This window comes from Meleagris gallopavo, chromosome Z (assembly GCF_905368555.1).
Source record: "Meleagris gallopavo chromosome Z, MGAL_WU_HG_1.1, whole genome shotgun sequence".
NCBI classification, from domain to species: Eukaryota; Metazoa; Chordata; class Aves; order Galliformes; family Phasianidae; genus Meleagris; species Meleagris gallopavo.
The window spans coordinates 19767884-19792887 of NC_139435.1; the positions used below are offsets into that span (position 1 = coordinate 19767884).

The following is a 25004-nucleotide window of genomic DNA, read 5'->3' on the forward strand; positions in this document are numbered from 1 at the left end:
CTACCAGTGAAGGTTTTAAAAAGAGGAAAAAAAAAAAAAGTCAATTTATGTATTCTGAGATTCTGATATGAGAAATGAGTGATTCAATGTTCTGAATCTATGTTCTGGTCTGGGAATTAATTTTGAGGTTAATTATAAGGGGGTTCAGGCTGTGAGCACAAGCGTAAATAATAAAAGAATAGGAAGCAAAACCAAATACATCTGTTGCTGCAGCTTCTCTCAGGTATATATAACTATTTCTCATTGCAGTTGGACCAAATTCTTGGTAACATGATTGAAATGTGGGTTGATCGGATGGATAACATCACTCAGCCAGAGAGAAGAAAACTTTCTGCTTTGGCACTGATTTCACTTCTACCTTCATTGAATAGGTGAGAGAATTTGAAATGCTATAAAAAGAATATTTTGAAGCTGCTTAAGATGTTTTGTAAGACCTTTTACAATTCCACAAATTCATATTTAATTATAAGTAATTTTATTACATCCTTATTTGGGCTAAAGAAGCTTAAAATACAGAATTTTCATGCTACATACCCTCTATAGAGCCTCATGGCAATATACCTATAAACTTTCTTCTGGTTCTTTGAATGTGTCATTTAGTAAAGGTGAGGAAACAGCACTGTGTCTTATTGTACATTCTCATGTTAATATTTGACTAGCTACTTCTATCATCTGTGGTTGTTTTAGTTGGCTGATTTGTCCCTTGGTGTCCTTTCCAGGGAACAATATTTGTTCAGTCGTGCTTCAAGTTGAGGGCAGATCTTAGTATTCATCCTGTTTTTCCACTTTATGACGCTGAGTGGAAGAGTTGCTGTGAAAAGCTAATAGAGCTTTTGCGCTGTATAGCAAGTAACTGATACTGTTGTCCTTTGACTTGGTCATCAGTGGATAAAGGCACATAGAATTTCTTCAGTGAAAATTCTGAATAGTGTTGCTCGGACCTTATATTGTCACTAATGGGATTCCTGTGTAATTCTCGTTTAGATAAGAGTTCTGTTTGTGATTATTTTCGGATAATCCTTGTCTGCTTTCAAAGTCAGAAATAGAATATTGTGTGAGTTTGTTTAGTCTGACAAATTCCCTGAAAAATATGAAGTATTTTCCAATGATAACTTAGGTGTTGCTTACAAATCATGAAGTTGTACTAATATTTGTAAAGCTATAGAATATGTAGTCAGTACCTGAAAATCGAGGAACTTTTATATGTGTATAACTTAAAGATTTGTTTCACTGCTTTTAGCGTGCACATGGAGCTTTCATTTTTCTCCCAGATCACCAAGATAGACATCTAGCCAAAAGTGAACCAAGCAACTGCTTTCAGAAAGCTCTTTTGTTTTTCAGTAAACGTAAATGTTATCACATATTTGAAACACTCTTTATGAGATGTCAGCTAAAATTTAATTTGCTGAAATACATACCTATCTTTCAATAAAGCGCTTTTCATGGAGAGGAAGGAAAAAAGAATTTGTTTGGATAACGTTGTTATTCTGTACTACCTTAAGCTGCTCTGAATTTCCTGCTGCAAGAGCCAATTATTTCTGGCAGTTTTCAACATAATAAAACCTCTGCAAATGGCAGTTTTATTTTTCTGGTATTCAAATTACTTAAGAATACTTATTCTCCAGTAAAAGCAGCTTCATTTACATATTTCTGCAGAGGCTACAAAAATTTTACTGGACAAGTAATAGGCTGCCGGAGACAAACATAAATTCAGACAAAGTATGTGAAATTGATTTTGTCAAGTGCTTGTTCTTTCTACTGAACAATGTGAGTCATTGTTCCGGGCATTTCATAGAAGTTACATTACATATGCTTGCTGCATCTCACACCTGAAACTTCTGTTAAAATAAAATTTTACAAAATTACACTTCTTTTGCAAGCCAGTTCGCACTGCTTAAGCAAAAATATATTGAACTACAGCATTTAATCAGGATATTCAACCTTCTCAAGAGAAGATGATTATTTTTTCCTTTAGAAATACCTTATTAACTGGCTTCCTGACTAGGTATTTCTTAAAATATCCCAAGCAAGTTCAAGATTTCTCGGCTGCAGAAGTGAAACAGGTTTTGCGTCCTGAGTATTATAGCAAGGCTGGCTGGTATTGTACTTCTAAACTACATAGTGTTCATTCATTGTATTTAGGTAGTTTTCTAGTTAGTGGTCAATTTCACAAATGTACATATATGGACAGACTTGTGACTTTTTGCATTTTTGGTGAAGTGAAAGCTTCCTTTGTTATTCAATTGAAACAATATGGCAAAAATCAATTGCTTTTTTAAGTATATTGCTCCTTTAACAGTAGAACTTAGAATGAAGGATTTAAAACAGTGGATATGATAGGAAATAGCTGCAGTGCAATTGCAGTTCACAGTGGTTCTTAGGGCCATTAGTTGGCTTAAGCAGGTTATAAAGTGACAGTTTATTAGCTAAACTATACCTTTCTTCTGTAGGCAGTATCATTCAGTTGTAAGCAATGACCCCTTTCATTTATCATGTATGTGTACAGTCCATCAGTCCAGCATCCTGTTTATCTTCCTGCTCACAGCTGCACATTGTGGTAGGTTTTAGGAGTTCAAATTAAAAAAAAAAAAAGAGAGAACTCGTGATGTGTTTCTTTCCTGAGTTCTGTGTTGCAGCACCTTTTCACTTAGCAGTAATTTCTTAGTTTTACATATTTGTTTCTTGCATAAACCAAATGCTACCTAATTATTTGCTTTTGCTGTCTGAATCTGTCCACTCAAATTGTTAGAATCTTTTGAGCCATTCCCCACGTTCATTTGTCTGGCTTCTTTTTTAAAAAGAATTTTATCTGATTTCTGATTTGAATAACTGTAGTGTCTAGCAACAAGATTTAGGCAGTAGTGTTACACTTAAAGAGTAATGTTCTCTCTGTGTGCAATACCTGAGGGGGAAATACATGGAGGCAAACAATAGCTCAAACATTGATGCGTACTTTCTATTTCAAAAAGCACAGAAAGACTGATGGGGGAGAATCCTGTCAGAGCTAGGATGTGAGAAGTGAGAAGCTGCAACAACCAGTAGACCTGAGGATGAGCACATTCTCAAATGTCATTAATTCTTACTCAGATTTGGTCGAATTCTGGTTGTCTAAAATCTTAATTGTTTGTTTGTTATCCCAGAGCTTCAAGAGTGTTCTTTTAATAGTGTACATGTAGTTGAGTTAGATTAGATATGCCCTTGGTCCCTAAAACACTGCCTACTGAACATGGTTGGGAGTAGTGATGTAAATTACCACTGTAGCTGGGGCTACATTTTAAGATAAATTTCTTAAGTGTTCTATTTCTGAAGTTTAAAGTGGCATAAATTGTCCCTCATACCTATAAACCCAGGAGTATAATCAATATGCAAACTTTGTTTTTGTCCCTTTGTGTAGCATCAGCATTGCAAAGGTCCCTCCAAAAGTAATGCTTTGTATTTATTTCTATGCTAACTACAACAGATGTTAAAAGCACAGTAACACTACTTGGTAGAACAAATTGTCAGCTTCAAAACACTATTTTTCAGCATAGCCACCGCCATTAGCTGTGCACTTTTGGCAGCAGTGAATGAGAGCTTTCGTGCTGCATTTGTAAAAATTGCACCAGCGGAGGAACCCACTGTTTCACAGCTGCTGTGATGGCGTCATTCTTAGGAAAATGTTGCCTGAGCAAATGAAAGTCAGAAGGCACCAAATCTGGACAGTGGATGTGCTAGGACAGTCCAGCCAAGATTGGTAATGTGCTTTGTTGTCTTAAGACTGGTATGGGGCCTGTTACTGTTGTGTTGCCTTCTCTGGCCTGACTCTGGAAATTTCAGCCTTCAACTTAGTCAGCATTGAGATGCTGCAGTCAAAGTTGTCGATTTGTCTGAGTTCCAAGAAATCTAGAATGATCTTTCCTTTCCTATCCCAAAAGATAGTGCTTGTCACTTTGCCCATTGAGGGCTACGCCTTGAACTTTTTCTTTGATGGAGAATTCATGTGTTGCCATTCTGTGGACTCATTTTGCAGAGAGGTGATACCTCATTTTATCTCCAGTAATGATGCAATCCAGGAAACTGTTACCCTCAGCCTTGCATTAAATAAGTAGGTCTTGACAAACTTGCATATGGTGTCCTTTCTCTTGCTGTATGAGCATTCATGGGACTCAGCTGCCACAAACTTTGATATTCCAACATTGCCACATTGAAACCAATATTAAGCACCATACACAGTTCCCTGGTCATGATCTGCTGATTAGCATCATTGAGCTGATTGAGACAGTCCTCATTTGGTCACATTACAGCTGTGCCTGGCATCCGGGATGTGGCTCATCTTTCATGTTGCTGTCACCAGTGCCAAAACACACCATCCACTATTTCCCTGTGCTCATATCCACTGTTCAGTCTCCATCCATATTAAGCAAGTGTTGCTGAGTGTCAGTGGGTGATACTTTTTTCCACATGGAGGAATTCAGTTCCACACCCTTGCTTCATACTTACTTCCATGTTAGATGCCATTCTGTCAGAGTAACCCTCTGTTGCTATCTGTCACACAGCAGCAACATGTGACTGGATATTGATGAGAAGTTTCAGCCTCTGCTGCCATGCCACCAACATCTACCACCATGCCTCTGACATTGTGAGGCAGAATAATAAAATAGGAGGCATTACTTTCAGAGCAGCTCTCTTACAACATTTTGGAACATTGTGATTCCAAATAGTTTATAATCTATTTTGCAAATTAGAGGTTGTTTTAATTCTTCCAGTTACTATCTGAATATCTTGGTGGAACCCAACTGACACTGGAAGGTATTAGAAAGCAAATGGGATGTTTTAGCTGCTTTGAGGAAACATAAGCAGCAGATTGGAAAAATAGGGCAACAGTGATCAGGTTAGCTTGGTGAGTTCCCTACCTGTAGTCATGGTTTGCATTTGTTGCACAATGTTGAAAGATAAGCAGTGTTCTTTTGCTGGTGTCATTAATACCATGCTTTTTGTTCTTGAAAAGAGAATTACCACCATTGCTTTTACTGAAAGCTGTTGAAACCTAGGTCATAACTTTACATCTATGTTTCAGTCTAGTTTCAATTGTTAGAAATTCTTGCAGAGTTTCTTTCAAGTCTCTTAGATATCTGCTGGATAAGGCTTCTTCGGTGTCTGCTACTTGTCCAACAGCAGCATTTTTCATTACATCCTAGGCATTTGCAAGATCTCTCTGGTTTCAGAGCAATGCTGGATTAGAAAAGAATTCTCATTACAGTATTAGACTGTCTGTTGAAAAGAGGTTGTTGTGGATTGTGCTGATAGCTGTAATGCTGTTTACACTGAGCAATATCCTTGTTCATATCTGGGATTTGTAGTCCAAGCTGGATTTCTAAGATATCCCATCTCTATTTGCTCTGCTTTCATTAGAAAAGGGAAAGCACAAGAAATGTGATGCAACATACTATTCTATTGCCAGCTCTTCTTAGCAGTTTTAGACCATATCAGAGTAGAATGGCATTGTGATTTTTTTTTTTTTTTCTTGTTTCATAAAGTTGTAAGGCCTTCAAGGTTTTTGTTGGGTTCTGATGTCTGTGTCCTTCAACTGATTTCTATTGAAGTCTAGCCAAAGTCTGACCAGTGAAAGGCTGTGATTTTTATTTAAGGATTAAAAAAAAAGAGTTAGCAATGAATGAAACTTCAAGACTTGATTTTTTTTTTTTTCTCTTTTTGGCCTATGAAATTTCCATCGTAAGTGGAGGAGTTTCATATAAGTTATAACCGTAACAGAAGGTCAATGAAATCTTTAAGATAGAACATGCATTGTGATATACATGAAGAGGTGGCCATATAAAATGGACTCACTATCTACGTAAGTTTTCCAAATCTGGATATTGACATTTGTAGCTCATTATTTGTTAATATTCATTCCTGGTGGATACTTTCAAATGGAGAGTAGTTTGATGATTTCTATTGCCAATTGTTTTGATTACTCTGTCAATTTAGGCTGTGGTAGCCTGTTAATACATCTGAATTTCTTGTTAAAAATTTTTGTGATACTGTTTGGGGTAAGATGTGTTGATTCCAGATGATACTGTTAGTGGCGGTTAATGGAAAAGAAAAAGAACAAATGGCTAAGTCAAAATATTAAAGACTTCAAAGGCAGTGACTCAAAGATTTAAGTAAAAAGGTAGTAGTTTCTTAATAAGCTTCTTCCAGTGATGTAATGTTTCTGAAGATTATTCTTTTAAGAATTTGCCTGTACATTTATTCTGCTCTTAATTTCTTTGTGCTGTGAATTCTTGGAAGTGCCTTCCAAAACAGTTGGCTAATTTTAAAGATCATTCTCACTGGGCTTACCATGTAGAATGAGTAGTATAGCTCCAAAATAGAGGCAACTTTTGATATATTGAGCCTATGAATTTCTTATATTTTTTCTTTGTCATTTTTGGCACTTGAGTAGCTTGAATAGTATTCCAGTGTTCATACTTCTATTGATTCAAAACTGTTGCGAGGAAAAGGTTAAAAGCCAAAGGTGTTTTTGAGGTTTGTTCAGCTCTTATCTAATCTTCATGTAAATGGATGTCTGCATTTTCTTGCTGTGTATCAAATCTGATATGTCACCCAGTATGATTTCTGGCAGTTATAATTGATGTTCTGCGAGTACAAGTACTTATAGCGTGCAATTATAAATCTTCGTTAGGTTATTACAGAAGCTAATTTTTCTTTGTCATTCATTAAAGTTACTTGTTAGAAAAACTTTCATGAAGCTGTCGATATGGAATTTAGGAAATGGCAAGAACATGCCTATTATGATACACTCCTTCAGAGCTGTTATGTATTCCTTTGTAAAGTCAAAATTTGTTACTTAACTGTTTATATCATCCCAATGAAGAAAGACGGGCCTACTTTTGAAGCTAATGTTCTGTCTCCCACTCCTCTTTCTATTTATCAAGTTGAATGTGTGCTCACTCATACGTAAACACCTCTCTCGACCTGCTGGCCGTGCTGCCAATGGCACTGCATGATCTCATTGGCCTTCTTGGCACACTGCTGGCTCATGGCCAACCTGTTGTCCACCAGGACACTGAGGTTCTTCTCTGCAGAGCACTTCTCCAGCAGGTCATCCCTTCACCTGTTCTGATGCGCATGTGGTTATTCCTCCCCAGGTGCAGGACTCTCCTTGTCCTTCAACAAGGACAAGGGGGAATGGTTTTAAACTGAGACAGGGGTGGTTTAGATTAGATATTAGGAGGAAGTTTTTCACTCAGCAGGTGGTGATGCACTGGCACAGGTTGCCCAAGGAGGTTGTGGATGCCCCATCCCTGGAGGCATTCAAGGCCAGGCTGGATGTGGCTCTGGGCAGCCTGGTCTGGTGGTTGGCGACCCTGCACGTAGCAGGGGGGTTGAAACTAGATCATCTTTGAGGTCCTTTTCAACCCAGGCCATTCTATGATTCTGTGATCCTAAGTTGCACTTGTTGAGCCACATCAGGTTCCAGAAAGTTAGTTACAGTGATTGAAATTTGGGAATTATTTAATCCATTTTTTTTTTATATCTTTGATGTTTAATTGCATCTGTATTTATAATTCTTACCTGGTTTGAACAGTGTACTAAATATTGTAGTGAATAGTGGAGGCTAGAGCCACACATACAGTTTTTTTCAGCATATCACATCCATCTCATTGATGGCTGGTCTTTTTTATGTTAGTATTTTATTCACAGGCTTACTCTTTGGATACTTTGTCTTTTCTTGTTGATTGGCATAACTAATGTTTTTAATTGCTATAATAACCGTTTACTGAAAGGTGAGAAACTTTCTTTCCAAGTGAACTTACAGTTTCATAAGCCCTTTCTGTCATTTTCCTAGATTCTAAAGGGAAGTAAAATTTATGAAAGGGAGACATATGTATTTTCTTATCCTCAATGGAAAAGTAATTCAGTAGTTTTCTCCTTTTTTCTCAGTATGTTGCAAGTCCTCTTTGATTCTGCCTTTCTATTTAATAGTAAAACTGCCAAGGATAAAAAGGAAATTAAATTACAAAGATTGTTTCTAACCTTTTTGTGGTACATTTGCATGTATAAATGTTTTGTATTGTGAGTTTATTAAGCAGAAATGTTTGCTTCTGTGTCTGCTTCTGTGTCTCCCCTTCATAACAGTTACAGTTGCTATTATATGAGAGTCCAACAGTGCTCAGTGGAAAACAGGAATTTTCAGTTATTGAAGCAGCAAATGAAGACTTCCTTCCCCTCCCCACCTCCTCCCTCCACCGATTAGGCAGCAACGCTTGAAAGTATCTTTCCCATATTTTGAATATTTCCCTTACCATCACAGAGGCTGTAGATAGCTATTTCATTATTCAATGTTTTAAGGATAATATGCCTATCTATTTTACTTTACATAATTGACTATGTAAAACATACCAAAAGAAAAGTCAAATTTGAAAATGAATAGTTAATTCCAAAGAACAGTGTTTTGCTATTGGTTTAATGGTCTCAGAGTAAAGAACTAAATGCTATGCAAATTATGAGTTTTGTTTGATACAGGCTGTGCTTAAATTGGACCACTGATCAGTCTTACTGGTTCTACTGATTTTGGTTTTTATTACATATTTTAAAGGAAATTAACACTGCTAGAATTAAAGATCATTAAATGGTTATTTTTTTAAACTTTACTCTCCATCTCAATTCTAGGGACTTTTGGCCAGCTCTAATTGAAAAACACAGGAGAATTTTGGTTGACATTGTTTTGTATTTTACATTTCAAACATTTAAAAAAATGCTACCGTTTATGGTTAGAATATTTTTTTGTCAAGTTTTTGAAATGTAAGTTTCTTTTGACAGAATTTCAGACTTCTGCTTCTAAAGTTTGACTTGTCCATCTATTCTGTTTCACTTGCTTGTGTGCTTCCTGTATTTAGGCTTGGATTATTGTAGTCAAAGATGTTGAATGACATTTGCCCCTTATGTGAACTTATTCTTTGATACTACTGTAGTGTCTTTTGTTTGACTATGGCTGTAAATGTACTTTAGCATCACCATTTTGCCAAACTAATTGTCTCATGTCAGTACAAATTTTTTTTTTTGTTTTTTTTTTGTTTTTTTAGTTACAGTGCTGTTTTTAGGGTTCACCTCTAATTTTGCATCTATTTTTATTATTTCCCCCTTTCCTCTTTAGATTATGTCACTGAACTTTGTTAGTGCTCAGTCCTGTGACAGATAAGCTGAGGATGTAATGTCTGGTCCATAAGTAAAGGGACTATTTACAGTATACACGTGCACTAAGTCCTCATCTGCACAAGGGACACTGAAGGGAACTGAAGCCATGAATCTGGGCTGTGGCTTTTATAGTATACCTCGAGCTGCGCAGACAAGTTAGCTTAAAAAACATGGCCTAAAACGAAACATAGCTGTGTGCCTGGATCAAGTCTGAGGTGCAGCTTAGAAATATATTATAAATACATAATATGCATGTGCGTAAATGTATATTTAAATTATGTATGTAATGTATATGTTCCATGCAGTGACAATCACGAAATTCTCACATCCAAGATTTTTGAGGCTTCCTGGCTCGGCTGAGGGGGTTTGCCTGGCTGGCATGGCTGAGATGCCATGGCAGTGGTTCTCTAGGCCTTGCCTTCCAAACATCAAGGTTCTCCGTTTTGCAGTACTGCACTTAAACGAAGAGCAGTTTTGTTATGCACGCAGATGGAACAGTATAAGTTGCTGTTTATATAATAAAATATTTTATTTTCTGTCTGGAAAATACAAGAATTTACAGATAACGCAGCAGTACTGTTACAAATAGATATGCTGTATTGTAAATATCTAACTATCTTGACAAACCTTTCTAGAGCTCTCCTACTTAAAAAAAAAAAAAAAAGTTTTTTTTTTTTAAGGCAGCAGTTGAAGATTAAGATAATTCTTGGTTTTCTAGAAACTGCTAGTTGAGATTTCCTTTCCAACAATACTTCTGAAGCACAGATAAAATGGCTTCCTGTCTGACAGTTTCCTGTATCCATGGCAACCTCACTTTAACTACTTCTTACTTAGTTTCCTGAATGAACAGTTGCAAATCCAGGGGCAAAATGTGAGAGGTGTGTTACACAGCAATATCACTTTTCCAAGCGTTTCGCAGATGGGTATTGTCAGCTGTAACAGCCTAACAAACTGCAAAACAATGAAAGAACAGAAATAATGAACTTCAGATTTAGGGTAAGGAGTTGTTTCTGCTTTTTTTGAATGTAATTCAACTTTGTAAAAGGCAAAATTCAAGCTGTAAATGAAAGGAAACTTGCTGGCACTCCTACTTGAAAGTTATTGAAAAAGTTCCTTGTTATTTTTAACTACTTAAAATAGTTAATACACGGTATTGTGAATTTACTAGAAGTCATTATTTTGGCAGCTTTTATTCTTTAATCAATTAAGTATTTTCCAGCTATTTTGGCTGTCTCATAGAATGTTATGATCATATCGTAGAATCATCTGCTGTTTTGGCAGTGATTTGTTTCACTTTTCATTTATGTTGAATTTTTTTTTTTTCCATATAGTTCAAACTCACGATAAACTTAAGTTTTACTTTGAAATTGCTTATTTGGCCTCATAAGATAATATATTTAAAGTACCAATCTTGAAAGTAAAACTTGTATAATTTTTTTTTTTTTTTTTTAAAGAATCCTACAATTTCACATGAATAATGTTCATAAACTTTTTTTATCTCTACTAGCAAAGTCAGAAATGAGTGAGAAGGCCAAAGACAGGGATATGTGTGGACTACAAAGTTTTTCACCCTGCACAGGAGCATTCCTGCATCTCCTTAGTGGCTTTCTTTTGTTGCTGCTCCAGAAGGAGGTTCTTGGCTGTCCAGCTGTGTGCCAGCTCTGCACAGGGAGGCAAGTTACCTGTCGTAACTTGGGTCTTTCAAGCATCCCTCGGAACTTCCCTAAAACTACAGTTCTTGTATACTTCAGTGGGAATAATATATCACATGTCATTCCAAATGAATTAACAGGCCTTCAGAGACTTGCTGCACTTTACATGGATAATTCCAGTATTTCGTATGTACACCCAAAAGCTTTTGTGGATCTTCCTAAACTTTGCTACTTGCATCTAAATAACAATAATATTAAACGCCTGGATCCAGGAATTTTTGAAGGTCTTTCCAATCTTCATTATTTATACCTTCAGAATAATCAAATAGCTTTTGTTTCCCGAGGATTATTTAGCGATCTCCTTTCTGTTAGATATTTAACACTTCAAAGAAATCGTCTCAGTATCCTTGGAAGTGGAACTTTCTTGGGAATGAGAAATCTTCAAACACTTAACCTAGCCAATAATAAGATTTCACGGATATCAGATGCAGCATTTTGTCATCTTGAAAACCTTGTATACTTGTTCCTTGAAGGTAACAACTTAACACTTGTGCCATCAAATGCCATTGGAAGGCTCAGAAATCTTGAAAGACTTTCTTTATCTCACAATCCTATTAGATCAATACAGCGTTTTGCATTTAAAGGGCTTAACAAGCTTAGATATCTGTCTTTAAAAAGTGTAAAGCTAAAACATATTGCTGTAAACGGATTTTTTGGATTAAGCAACCTTAGTCAGTTAATCTTAAGTTATAACGATTTAGAAAATATAAATTCTAGCACTTTTACTTCTTTGAACAGTTTAAAGTATCTGCAGTTAGACCGAAATAAAATAACAAATATTGGTGACAGTGTCTTTGAAAAAATGGGGCAGTCACTTAACATTCTCAATTTAGCTTTTAATAATCTTACAGAATTGCAACCTAAAGTGCTTAAACCCTTAGTGTCTTTAACTCATCTACAGGTAAATTATAATCCTTGGAACTGTAGCTGCAAAATGCTTGGGTTACTTAAGTGGCTGGCATCATCTCCCATTTCTGTTAAAATTCTTTGTCAGAATCCCCTCAGCATGCGTGGCAGGCCTTTGAGTTACTTCAAGTGGACTCTGTTTGCAAACTGCAGTAGCCTCACTGCCAGCCCAGAAGCAGCCTGGAATCTAGAATCTGCAGATACCCATCACAGCCCTACCACTTTGCTGATGGCATGGCATAAGGGAAACAGGCGCAGTCCATTTGAGCAGTTTTTTAAGGCAGATACGAAGTACATTACTCTCTGGGAAGGAACTGCAGTTACATCTGCTAGCCCTTTGCCTTATGGAGAAAACACTGCTGCTGAAACTCCTTCACAGGCACCTACAATACTATCAGTTTTACCAGTACAAATACCAGCACAGATTATAACTGTTACCGGAACCACAGAAGTAAGAAGTTTGTTTCCAACAGATGCTGCTCCTGTATCCTTACAGACATCCGTACTTTGTACACAGCAGGTTGAAAAGCTGAATCAGGCCTTTGATGTTTTGCTAGCCTTTTTCGTTCTGGCTTGTGCTGTGATCTTGTTCCTAACCTACAAAATCGTTCACTTTAGACAGAAACTAAAAGTGCTGGAAAACTCAGGGGAGAAGCGAATAGAATATTATGGGTTTTATCAACCTGGCAGATACAACATAAATGACGCGGTGCAGTCTCTAACTGATAATTCAGTAGGAGATTCAGAATTGGACCAAATTAGGCTACTCAAGCGAACAGCATCTGAAAGTCAGGCACAGGTCATATTGTTTGAGCATTCATCATTGTAATTTACTTCCGTTGATTTGATGTTAATTTTACTCCAATCTGAAATGTCAAGAAGTCAAGAATTTGATTTTTCTAAAAAAAATCAGCTGATTGATAGAATTGTGGAAAATAGTGTAATTTGGGTTTATTTGCTTTCTCAATTTTCTAAAGTTCATTGATTTTTATTAAATGTCATTTAAACCTGATATGGATTACCTATGTTCCTGTTGTAGGATTCTTTCACCTGTAGTGCAAGTATGTGTTCAGTAGAGAGAATGTTCATATTATTTATTTTGCAGTACTTATGAGTATTAAGTTTCTGTAGTAATTACATAGCTAACTTGAATTAAAGGTAACTAGTAAAGCCAAGAAACCTGGAGAATGAAAAGAGAGCAATGCTTAATGTATTTGTTGCGTACACAGTTTCCTGTACTCAGTCTGTATAACGGATATATTAAAATGTGATTTTTAATAGTCTGTGTTTGTATCATTTTGTGGTCATAACTTATTAGGAGTTGATATGGAAGGTAAATACTGGATTCAGAAATTGATAACATTTGTAATATCTCTGATAATGGAAATGGTTAATTATTGTCTGTAAAAAGATAATGTCATCTACATAGTGAAGTTTGAGGGAGTCTTTGGCTAGATGAGGGGTATAAACTGGAGAAATCTATTGAGGATACTTAAGTATTTGTGTATTTTGAAGTGTTAGGTCAAAATATGTTTTCTAAGAGAAGACTACATTCTAGGATTGTGCTTGAAATGATGGGTATTATGCAAACCATGTAGTTTGCATGTGTTTAAACTTTTTCATTTTTATTTAGAATATGGATGTGTGGGATGCTTTAGGGTTTCTGGCTCTAGCCAGACTTCTGCCAGCATAGCTAATGTGCATGGCCATGTTGTTGCATTCCTTATCACCCCGTTTGTCTGTTTCCAGTGCATTTCCAGGAATGACAAGATATTTTCTGTTGGCAGTATGAATGTAGACCTTGCCTATACTATTACAGTGGTGAATGTGGAAGTCTACACTGTGTGCCTCTGTTGTTGCTTGCTATGTCTTTCTATTGGATGTAACAAAATCTAACTTTTGTTGAGATTTACTTTCATTGTATTGTAGTGCTGTATTTTACTGTAATTTAATGTTTAATAGGTGAACTATTCCTATCTTATGAAACACTTAATTCTGCTAGTTGGGCAAAAGCTTAAACTGTTTTGAGTTTTGTGACTAGAAACTTTGTTTTATATATACCTTTATAGACATAAATATTAAGTGTAGTGTGTTTTTTTTGTTTGTTTGTTTTTTAAGGGGAGAAAATGCTAATTACTCTCAAATTCATGCTTAATTTTTAGCTCCGATACAGTGCTTTACTCCTTAACCCCTAAGCTTCCTACGTAATTGGTTGTGGCAAGTGTTAAGTTTTTTGGGCTTTTTTGTGTTTTCGGTTTGTTTTTGTTTTCATTTAGTAACAGCTACACTGTGTGTAATTCTACAGTAGTAAGTTTGGTAGTCTTAAGTTCTTTATCTGTAAACTTTCAGTTCTATTTGGCTGTCTTCAGAAGTAACGGACTTTATTAGCACCTGAGTGATGATCATTCTAGCCAAAACTAATTAACTAGGTTTTCTTAAGTAGTAATGCTGATGTGCCCATGTGAGAGAGGATTTCATAGGGAGTGGGTGAGGGCTGAGACAGAACAAGACAAAAAATTCTCAAACCTGGGAGACTGCATGCTCCTTAGCTGTTCTCAGCAAAAGACCACAGTTCCCTCTGAAGGTGTTTCCTTTTCACTGACAGGCTTCTGTAGGAATCATCTTCCAGATGTGTGTCCTATCATTTCCAGTGGTGCAGTCTAAATGAAATTGATACTGCCAGCATCATCTTTGTAAGTGTTGCTGGGACAATCGAAGCCATCTTATGGAAAGGAGTCATCCTCCAATAAGCAACTTGTGAAAAATTTCCACCTTTGCTGTACAAAGAAATTGAGGGGTGTAATCGTAGGAAAGTGGAGTTCTTGTTTGGCAGTTAGTAACTGCCAAGTTAAATGTTCACACTAGGAAACAGGAATATTGTGGCTGTGTGTGGTTCGTATGTCTGTTTAAATCACTGGAGAATAGAGAATTCAGAAGTCTCAGTAGTGCCTGCCCACATGAAGCAAAATGGTCTCTAGACTTCCACTTAGTCACAGTCTCTTATTAGATTCTCATTTGTAAAGCTCATTATCAAGTTTACAGTCAGCCATAGGATTCCCCTGGAAATGCTATCTTAGATGTCGTTATCTTTTTAGGAGCTCCATAGCACTGCACAGCATCTAGAGGAGAAAAAAAATAATCATTTACATTACTCATAGCACATGTAAAGTAAATTCCACTTGTCGCCTTCAATCTCTTCCCATTGCTAATGAAATAAGAATAAATAATCTTGAATTAACACCAGTAAAGATATGAAGCTAGTCCCGTTCTCTATTCTTGCTGCTTCATCCTGGCAAAAGAGAAAATCTCTGCTTTTCTACTGCTTCCTTTTAATGTCTAGAAGAGAAAGGTATATCTGCAAGCAGGTATGCTTGCCAATAAGAATGTTTTGTCCCTTTCTGGTAGACCAAGAAAAATGTATAGGAGACAGGAGGACTATTTATTTACATACTACTAGCAATTTGTTATCATCTATGCTATTTAACTGAAATCCAAAGTTGTTGTAGTGGTAGTTGTCGCAGAAAACACTGGGTAAAAATTTTGAATAGATAGCTTTAATGAGCTGGACATGGCAGAACTTTCTTTTATCTCACAGACTATGCAAATTTTGAAATGAAAAACATTCATGTTCAAGCTGTCATAAATAGGTTTGGTGCATTTTTTTATTATAGACAAGGTGATTATTATTATTATTATTTTTTTAAGTAGGTAACATGAAAGATCCCTTTTGTGATTACAAAAATAAGGTCTTAACTGTATCTTTGGAACTGGATCCTGTACTGGTTTAAATCCTGACTAGCAACTTCATGCAAGCTGTAAACCTCTAATTCCAGGCCTGTCTCTTGATAATTCTTGATGTGTACCGAACTAGGCTTTGTCCCGATAACTTAAGGACCTTGGGGTAGTTAGAAAATCAGTTATAACTTTATGCTGTTACTTGTTATGCTGCTGACCTTGATTAGATGCAACTGAAAGGTGGAACTGCTTAAATGCTGCCTTCATCCTGAGCTGAGATTTTTTGTATGGATAGTACTAACTGTTTGGTTTTGCAATGAAAGTTCAGCAAAATATGTTGTCCGTTTCGTTTCTGAAGCCGCTCTTAAGAACTTTCCAGCATGTTTCTTAAAACAACCAGTCTAATTTTAGACTTCTAAAAAGAGATTTCCTTTATTTGCAAGGCTCTTTCCCTTTCTTCCATGAAAATGACACCTGATATCTCATTGTGTTGCCGCTGAACTTTAGCCCAAGTTTTTTTTGGTTGTGGTTTTGTTTTTTTCAAATCACAGTAAACATATGCTGCCTTTATTTCCCCCCAGCATATGTCTTACATTCTAAAAATAGTTCTATTGTTTAATGATTTTGGGCTTGATAAACGTTTCAGGGAATGTCTGATAGGAAGAAACTGTCTCCTTTCAAGAGAAAAAGGAGAGGAAGGGAAAAAGGATGGTTTTATCTTCACTGAAAACTGCAGGTAGCTGTTAGGTTATTTTGAAAGGCCTTCTGTATTCTGTGGCACTGCTTTCCTCAGGAAAATTACCATTACATTTCTATTACTCACTTCAAAAAGAAGTAAAAGAACATCTCTATTTTATGCTATAAGATAAAAATAGCATTTTCAAGTAAAGAAAACTCTGATTTCTCAGCATGCTTTGCAGTTAATTATCAGGAGCTGTATTTTGAATTTTTAGCCACCTTCTTCAGTTTCTTCTGGATATATCACAGATCACTGGATACACGAGTTAACTGAAAGGCCTCCCTCCCTTTCTACTTTTCCTATTAGTCTGCAAGCCTGGTGGAGAGGAAAAAGAAGAAAAATAAATTAATTAATGAGCACTGTGCTTACTTTTTTATATTTTGGTTAATTAACATAACCCCCCTTGTATAGATTGACCATAATTAGCACTTGCAACAGATGAAAAGGCTGTGCCTACTTTGGATTAAACATTTTTCTCTCTTCTCTCCCCTCCAAGTAAAATTATGCAGTTCCTCTGGCAATTAGATGTTCTTCATGTGGCTTGAAAGGAACAAATTCAGCTACCAGGTAGCTGATAGAACTACGCTATTAATTAAAACGGTGCATACTTACAGAGCGCAGCGTACTCCTCCGAGGTGGAGTGTTCTTGGTTGAATTCCCCACATCCTCTTTTGAAAGGAATGTGAGGACAGCTGTTTCCTTTCTTACAATGGAAAATACTAGCCACTCTAATGGGGATTTTCCTAGATGTATATTGTTAAAGGAAAAGAGATGAAGTATGAGGAAAAAAGCTTTAGTGTGCTTTGTAGGAATCTAACTCAACTGAAGAAATTCTTAACTCTGAGGGCTTATTCTGCAGTCTGCTAAACAGGCAGTGCTCATTTTCTTTAGATTGTTTGCTTTCTGCTTTGGATGAGATAGGGAAGCTGTTTGGCAAGGGGCAAAGTCTTTTCTAAAATGTAATGGCAACAATAAGAGGCCAGACTGGAGAAAATTCCATCAGTTTTCATCCCTGAAAGTGTTGGAGTTTCAGCTTTCAGCGTTCAAATATAGTTCTATTCCTGGCAATTGACCATAGCTGAATAAAATTTATGAAAAATTTTCATTTGAAAACAAAATGATCATGAGCTGAATCATAATCTTATAAAAACAAAGTTTAAATAAATATTTTAATAGACTTAATATTCAAAACTTGATAGGCTTTTTTTTTCCCCAATGCATCTGTTTTGCAATGTTACGTATTTAAGATTTTGTATGTCTGCAGCAACCATCTCTGGGAAAAATGAACCCTGAAATTGTGCTAATTGAAATCATTAATAGCAGTGACACATAAAAGAGTTATTTACCATCACTGATCAGACTTTTCCATTTCTTTGCCAATAGCTGAAACTGTTGTTCACTTGCAGAGTGCCTGAATCCTTCTGTAGCTTACGTACTAAGAATCTGTACATTGATAGCCAAACTCAGAACAGCAGGGAATTCAGCAGAAGTGACAGCAATCAAGAGCAGCTTTCCCTTAACTAGAAGATGCTGGTACCTGCTTTTTCATCTGGGAGTCTGGGAGGTCATGGTTTCATGCCCTTCTCACACTACAGGCATGCGAATTCGCAAGGCAGGAATGTGTGTCTAAATGATTTAGGAGATTGGTGTAATTTGGGGATGCTTGGAGTATCCAACCTGGCCTTCAGCTTCTGTTGGAGAAAGGAAGGTGCTCATCTTTATTTCCTTATTTTTTTCAGTCCTTGGTGCTATCTACCAGCTCTTTGGTCTGGTAATTCAAATGACAGGAGTTAGCTGCGCTTAAGAAGAGCTGAAACGTGCTTCCACCTTTCTAATTAAGAAAATTTGCTTTCGTAGGTGGAAATACCTTTCACCTGATTATGGAATGTCATTAACCTGTCCAGGAGGTTAAAGAAACGCTCATAAGGCTGAATAGAGAATGCAAGAAAGAATGTACTAGTGTTATATGCTGTTCCTTTTGCAACAGATAGTGATGTTAGAAAATATGCAGATGTATTAGAAGCAGAAGCAAGGACACTGACCTTTCTAAATTTTCAACAACACATGGCACTTCTTTCTAATAAAATGCTTCTATCATGAGTTTGCAACTTTGGTTCCCTTATGTAATAAAAAAAAAAAAATTGGAATTAGCTGCTTGATAGCATGCTTGTCTGAGTGGTGAGCAATTAAAACACTGCTTGGTAAATGTGCCTTATGGTTACTGAACAAATTCCCTGTCCAGTTACTTTAGCGAAGTCACTTTCCTTTTCTTTTCCAGTGTTATCCAAGATAAATTTTGTGGTATCATCCACGTTACATTGGAAAGTCTGTATGATGTTATGACTGAAGATCCTGAAACAGGAACTTATAAAGAGTAAGTGAAAAATGATTTTTGGGTTTTACAATAGTAAGAGTTTTAAATATGTAATGTTTTGACAAAAAATATCCATAGGTGGTTGAATGTGCTTATAGGAGTCTGCTCTGCGGGATATCCCTATAGACATAATATATTCTAAGAACAGTATTTACTATGTGCTAAAAATCAAACATTTTCTGATTTTCAGATAATTCCCTGGTGATAGAGCACATTGTGCTAAATGTGCTAAATGCTTAAGGAGATAATTTCTGGCCCTCAAGCCAGCTGATACAGTCCTTACGCATGCTTTAATTTCACCTCCCCTTAAAAGAAATTGGTTTCTTGCAAGTGTCTGAATGGTCTACACACACTAAACCTGAACTACGCTCTTGAATTTCTTGCAGAATGCTGGCTGACCCATGCTAGGCATTTTTCTCTATTTATCAGTGTAGAATATTTAACTGCAAAGCCTGAGAATATTCTTTGATGCTGTGCTTTAATTACTATCAGAGTCAATGCAGTAAAATCCCTTCTGTTTCTAAATGTGTTGCTTTCTGTCAGTACTGGAAAGTAATAAAACTTTGTCAGGGTTAGTTTTGTATATTAAGCTTGAATACCTGTAGAACTTCTTATTATTCATTCCAACCTCTGGACACTGCTTTTTTTTTTTTTTTTACTGACTCACTGAACTAGGGACATGTTTATGTGGACGGATGCCAGTGTACATGTACAAAAGGCTTTGGCATTTGTGTTAAAAATTTTAAAGTAATCTGAAAATAAATAAAGTATCTGGAGCAATGTGTGCTATTGTGTGTCTCCACATTGAAGATTGTATTTAAGCTTGAGCAAGGACAGAAAAAAATTTGACAGTGGATCCCACTGATCATCATAATACTCAGCTTCTTTAGGTGGAAGATTAAAAGAACATATATGTTTAGCACAGGAAAGTTAAGACAGAAGCAAGCTAGAGCTACAGTCTGTGAAGGATGAAGTAAGAGTAAGCATGCACAAGGAAAACTGTACAAATGAAGTGATAGCATTGGCTTGAGTATAAGCAGATCCCAAACACATTTGCACTAGAAACTTAATGAAATTGTTGTATTGGTGCAGTGAGGCTGTGGAAAAGCCTCTTCAAACACAAAGACAGAGATAAAGATCTCCCTGGTTTATGGATGGGATTTTGATCAGGACACAAAGATGATTTTAGTGTCCTGACTTAAACTGAGATGGAGTTTCTAGAAGCTCTAGTTATCATTACAATGCCAATTGCAAGAAAGTTTTATGGACTTCAGGTCTTCTGGAAGGGGAAGTTTCTGTTGTTTTAATATTGTCTCAACAATTCTAAATAAAAATGCATGTTTGTCAGTGTCATGATCTTGCACTTTTAAAAATTTTATTGCTTCCTTATTTAATTCTTACAGTTATTCTTTGTGGTTATGGCTTTTTTTCAGACCTCAGAGATAATATTATTTTGTATATTTTGACATTTTTATATTTTTGTTTGTTCTTAATGCTGAGTTGCAGAGTCCCATGCTATTTGTAGGAAAGAAGAGACAAGATTTGCTGTTTTTTTTTTTTTCTTAATATGTAATTCCTTTGCTTCTATGTTACCATTTGACTGTTCTGCTGTATTGTTTAGAAAGGCTCTCATAGAGTTCTAAGCATATGTTAATAGAGAACTGAATATATAAACAATGCAAGTCTTAACTTTTCATGAAGAATCAACTTTTTTTTTTATTTTTTCATTTTATTCTAGTAACAGTTATCCCTTACAACAAAAACAAATAATTTGACTATAGCTGCAGAAACTTTTCCCCTGCTAGTAGAATATATAGTACAGGAGTGTAGGGCCAAGATGGATTAATAATGTATGTCTGTAAATGTGGATTGTTTGTTCTTCCTGCCACGTAACTACCTATGGTTGCAAGTTACTGCCACTTGAATGGTTTTACATCCATTTTTAAAGTAACAGAATATTGGTGGGAAGATTCAACCTTAGGAACCCTATGGAAGCCATGGGCTGAAGTAATTAGAAAGGAGGCATTGCTTTCGGAGCAGCCCACGTATTTGCATACTTTCTATACCTGAGTCTTGAAGTTGTTGAAAAGATTTCTGAATTGATACACCCAGCCAAAAATGGCAAGTTTTTCTTTTAATTCTCATTTTATTATTGGAATATAAAATAGGTAGTATATTGTAAAGCACTTGTACTTAAGGGTATTTATTTGTTTGGAAAATTGTTGCATGTCTGAAGGTAAGCTAAAATAACGTATATGATATTTAACACAACCTACCTATTTTTCTTTATTCTCCAGCGTGCAATCTCTTGCCCTGTTACTTGAATAAGAAAGCAAAATTCTACCCATTAACATTTTAATGTACACAATACTAAAAAATTTTGCTTGGGATATGAAAATTGTTCACTCTCCTATACTAAGGAAATAGAAATTCAGTTTAATTATGGGAGTGACACTTTAGAAATGGTCGTCACTGAGAGTTCTGCCAGAGCATCTCGCTTTTCTATCAAGTATGGACATCTCAATTAAGTTGCAAAAATGATAAATGTCACTTAGACTCACTAAACATATGCATTCTCTTCCTCTGGTCAGCATCAGATACAGGAAAAAAAAAGTTTATTTTTAGCATCTCTCTGTAAAACTGAAAACTAATATTTTTCTGTGCTAGTGAAGATATCCTTAGGAGATCATTGTGTTCTATGGTAAAAAGCAAGATTCCTTTGAGGTTTATTCAGTTGGACGGTGGTTTTTGAAAGCAACCCTTTCAAAAGCCTCTTTTCTTGCACTGCTGCAAACTAAAATATCAGACTGAGATTATTAGGTCAAAATTTCTGATGTTCAAACAACATTACAAACATTCACAACAATCTGATTTCTGCAGATTTATTTGGAATTCTGACTGCTGCATTTCTGGTACATGGCTTTGCTGGAGAACTTTTCAGCCTGCATTAATCTCTGAAGTTATAAGAGCAGTAGGCTCCCCAGGGAGGTGGTTGAGTCACCATCCCTGGATGTGTTTAAAAACCACTTGGATATGGTGCTCAGGGACATGATTTAGTGGAGGGTTGTTAGGGTAGTACGGTTAGGATGTGGTTGGACTCAATGATCTTGAAGATCTTTTCCAACCTGAGCAATTCTATTAGTTTTAATATACCCGTGTCATCATTTCAGGATAGCTATTTCCCCATGAAGTGTAGCTCCTATTTTCAATTAAGAACAAAGTATATATAATTGATTGCATCCTGTGTTTTTAGTAATGTTTTAAAGTAACTTTTAATGGCAGTGTGTACTCAAGCTATTTTTATTCCCACTCTTAGCTGCCTGCTGCTGTCTCATTTTGAAGAGCCCAAAGTTACAGAAGATGAGGAACCTCCCACAGAACAAGACAAAAGGAAAAAATTGGTAAGCTTTAGATGTTACTCAGTTATAACTAATTAGGTAATTCACTCATCCCAGACAAAATTCTTTGCCTTTAGACTTGGTTCATTTTTTCTTTTTGAATTCATCTCTTGAATCAAAAGAAAGAAAAGGCTCTGATGACAAAGTTTGCAGCCAGAACATCTATGCTTCTGCATTCCTTTTGAGTCTTAGAAAATGTTGCCAAAGTAAATATAATCTACTCATAGAATCTGAACATTGCGAAGAAGGTTTTTTGAAAAATGCAGGAGGATAAATCTTATCAAAATGTTGTGGCTGATCAAGTTTTCCAAATTTAAAACAGACTCTTATTATACTGAATTGTGTCCTTTGCTTGAAGAACTGTATGCCTGCATAAAACCTTTTTCTACTGTAGAGAACTCTCTGTGGACTTCCCATAGATTGCGCAGCTGACCCAATTATCCAGGGAACTATAGGCCTGTTAGCCTGATGTAGATACCGGGGAAGGTAATGGAGCAAATCATCTTGGGTTAGATCAAACGGCACATGCATGGTGCCCAGGGGATCAGGCCCAGCCAGCATGGGTTCATGAAGGGCAGGTCGTACTTGACCAACCTCATCTCCTTCTATGACTGGGTGACCAGACTGGTAGATGACGGAAGAGCTGTTGATGTAGTGTACCTAGACTTCAGCAAAGCCTTTGACATGGTCTCTCACAGTATTCTTCTGGGGAAACTGGCTACCCGTGGTCTGGACAAGTATACACTTCTTTGGGTAACTTTGGATAAGGAACTGGCTAGAGGGCTGTGCCCAACGGGTAGTGGTTAATGGAGTTAAGTCCAGCTGGCAACCTGTTACAAGTGGTGTCCCCTAGGGGTCGGTATTGGCGCCCATCTTGTTTAATATATTTGTTTGACGACCTAGATGAGGGGACTGAGTGCACCCTCAGTAAGTTTGCAGATGACACCAAGTTGGGAGGTGGTGTGGATCTGCATGAGGGTAGGGAAGTCCTTCAAAGAGATCCAGATAAGCTGGATCGCTGGGCTGAGATGAATGGGATGAGGTTCAACAAGGCCAAGTGCTGGGTCCTGCGGACTTTGCGGACTTTGGCCGCAACAACCCCATGCAGCGCTATAGGCTTGGGGATGAGTGGCTGGATGACTGTGAAGAAGAAAGAGACCTGGGGGTGTTGGTTGATGCTGGGCTGAACATGAGCCAACAGTGTGCCCAGGTGGCCAAGAGGGCCAACGGCATCCTGGCCTGCATTAGAAATAGTGAGGCCAGCAGGAGCAGGGAGGTGATCATCCCCCTCTACTCAGCACTGGTGAGGCTGACCTCGAGTATTGTGTTCAGTTTTGGGCCCCTCACTACAGGAAAGATGTTGAGGCCCTGGAGCGTGTCCAGAGAAGGGCAACAAAACTGGTGAGGAGTCTGGAGCACAAGTCTTATGAGAAGCGACTGAGGGAGCTGGGATTGTTCAGTCTGGAGAAGAGGAGGCTCAGGGGAGACCTCGTTGCACTCTACAGCTTCCTGAAGGGAGGTTGTGGTGAAGAGGGGTTTGGCCTCTTCTCCCAGGCAACGAACAGGACCCGGGGAAATGGCTGCAAGTTATATCAGAGGAGGTTTAGGTTAGACATGAAGAAAAACTTTTTCTCTCAGAGAGTGTCAGGCACTGGAATGGCCTGCCCAGGGAGGTGGTGAAGTCGCCGTCCCTGGCAGTGTTCAAGAGGCATCTGGATGAGGAGCTACGAGATATGGTTTAGTAGCTTGTGGTAGCAGTGGTAATGAGAAGACGGTTGGACTAGATGATCTTACAGGTTGTTTCCAACTTTGTGATTCTATAATTCTAGTAACCTAAGGCTGTTTCACAACAGAAGCAGTTTTGTAAGAGTTCAGGGAAACTGGTTCCTCACTTGCACAGAAAACTGCAGTGCACAAAAATGCTGTAGAATAAGCTGGTCTGGTGTTGGGTAATTGCAAAATGTTGAACTGATTGATAGAGTAGATGTGTGTAGCCCTGTTGTGCACAGTTGCTCTTACTGACCTACCTCATTTTGTTAAACTGCTGTCTGCCTTTGTTTTGTTTTGTTTTGTTTTTACAGAGTGATCAATAAACAGATCCTTTTGTAACAAATTGCAGAAAGTCTTGCATATACTTTGGCTAATAGTGATGCTTTAAGAGAAATTCCTGGTGGCTTGTAATGCCTTAAAGAAAATGTATTATGTATTTCCATAATTCAGTTACTCTTGAAAGCATCTCTGGACTCAATTAAATTTGATATTCTTCCAACTGACAGGTTTAAGTGAATTTGTGTGCTTGTTTCAAAATGACGTATTCATTCTTAGGGATTTTGAGTTTCTTGAGGTACACATCCATCTTATTTGGAGAGTTTCCTACTTAGCTACAGATACCATGTCTCTACAGGTATATATGAAATAGACGTTATATGTGTCACATGTCAAAATAATATACATGGGAAGAGAGGTGTTTATTGAGAGATCTCTAGGATCTCTTTGTTGATATCTACGAATATAGATTTAAATAGATGTGCATGCATTGGATTTGGTAATCAGATTTTAAAGAAATGAAGTGAATTTAAATTTACATTCCTTTTGTGTTCTTAGTGTTCGTTGAAAATACTGAAATGAAGTATATTCTTTTGGCTAACACTTTTAATAAGTTTCTCTTGATTTGATATTTACAGGTAGGCTTTAATAGTTTGGGCATGTATTTGGTAGTTTTGACACATTAGCTTTAATATGGGCTACCATGAATGTAAATATATGGGAAGAATGAAGAGCATGTTATTCTGTGGCTAGTGTCATTCTTTCATCCTAAATTATACAGTGCAGCAGGATAGTGTCCCAGTGAAGGTGATATTGTGGGATTGCATTTAATGTGAGGTCACTGGCCATTTGGGTAATTGTTTTTGTCAGCAATTAAAGAGAAGTGGCTGTGCTTTGGCAGTGAGGGTCCAGAA

At 37.0% G+C, this 25004-nt stretch overlaps 2 protein-coding genes across 5 annotated transcripts in view; both read left to right on the plus strand.

The window, feature by feature from the left end:
* Positions 1-25004, plus strand: part of IPO11 (importin 11) — a 74983-nt gene that overhangs the window by 46409 nt on the left and 3570 nt on the right. For 3 of the 4 annotated variants that reach the window (XM_085213970.1, XM_085213971.1, XM_085213972.1), the window contains 3 exons: positions 250-371; positions 18551-18646; positions 21963-22047. In XM_085213970.1, coding sequence (XP_085070096.1) covers positions 250-371; positions 18551-18646; positions 21963-22047 — 303 coding nt within the window. Of the gene's footprint in view, positions 1-249; positions 372-5717; positions 5834-18550; positions 18647-21962; positions 22048-25004 lie in introns of those variants that run through there. The other variant, XR_014880611.1, reaches the window with a different exon arrangement.
* LRRC70 (leucine rich repeat containing 70) lies at positions 9645-13076 on the plus strand. Its single transcript, XM_010725462.4, has 2 exons — positions 9645-10176; positions 10688-13076. Exon 2 carries the CDS (start codon positions 10699-10701, stop codon positions 12625-12627), a length of 1929 nt encoding a protein of 642 aa, XP_010723764.1. The 5' UTR covers positions 9645-10176; positions 10688-10698; the 3' UTR covers positions 12628-13076.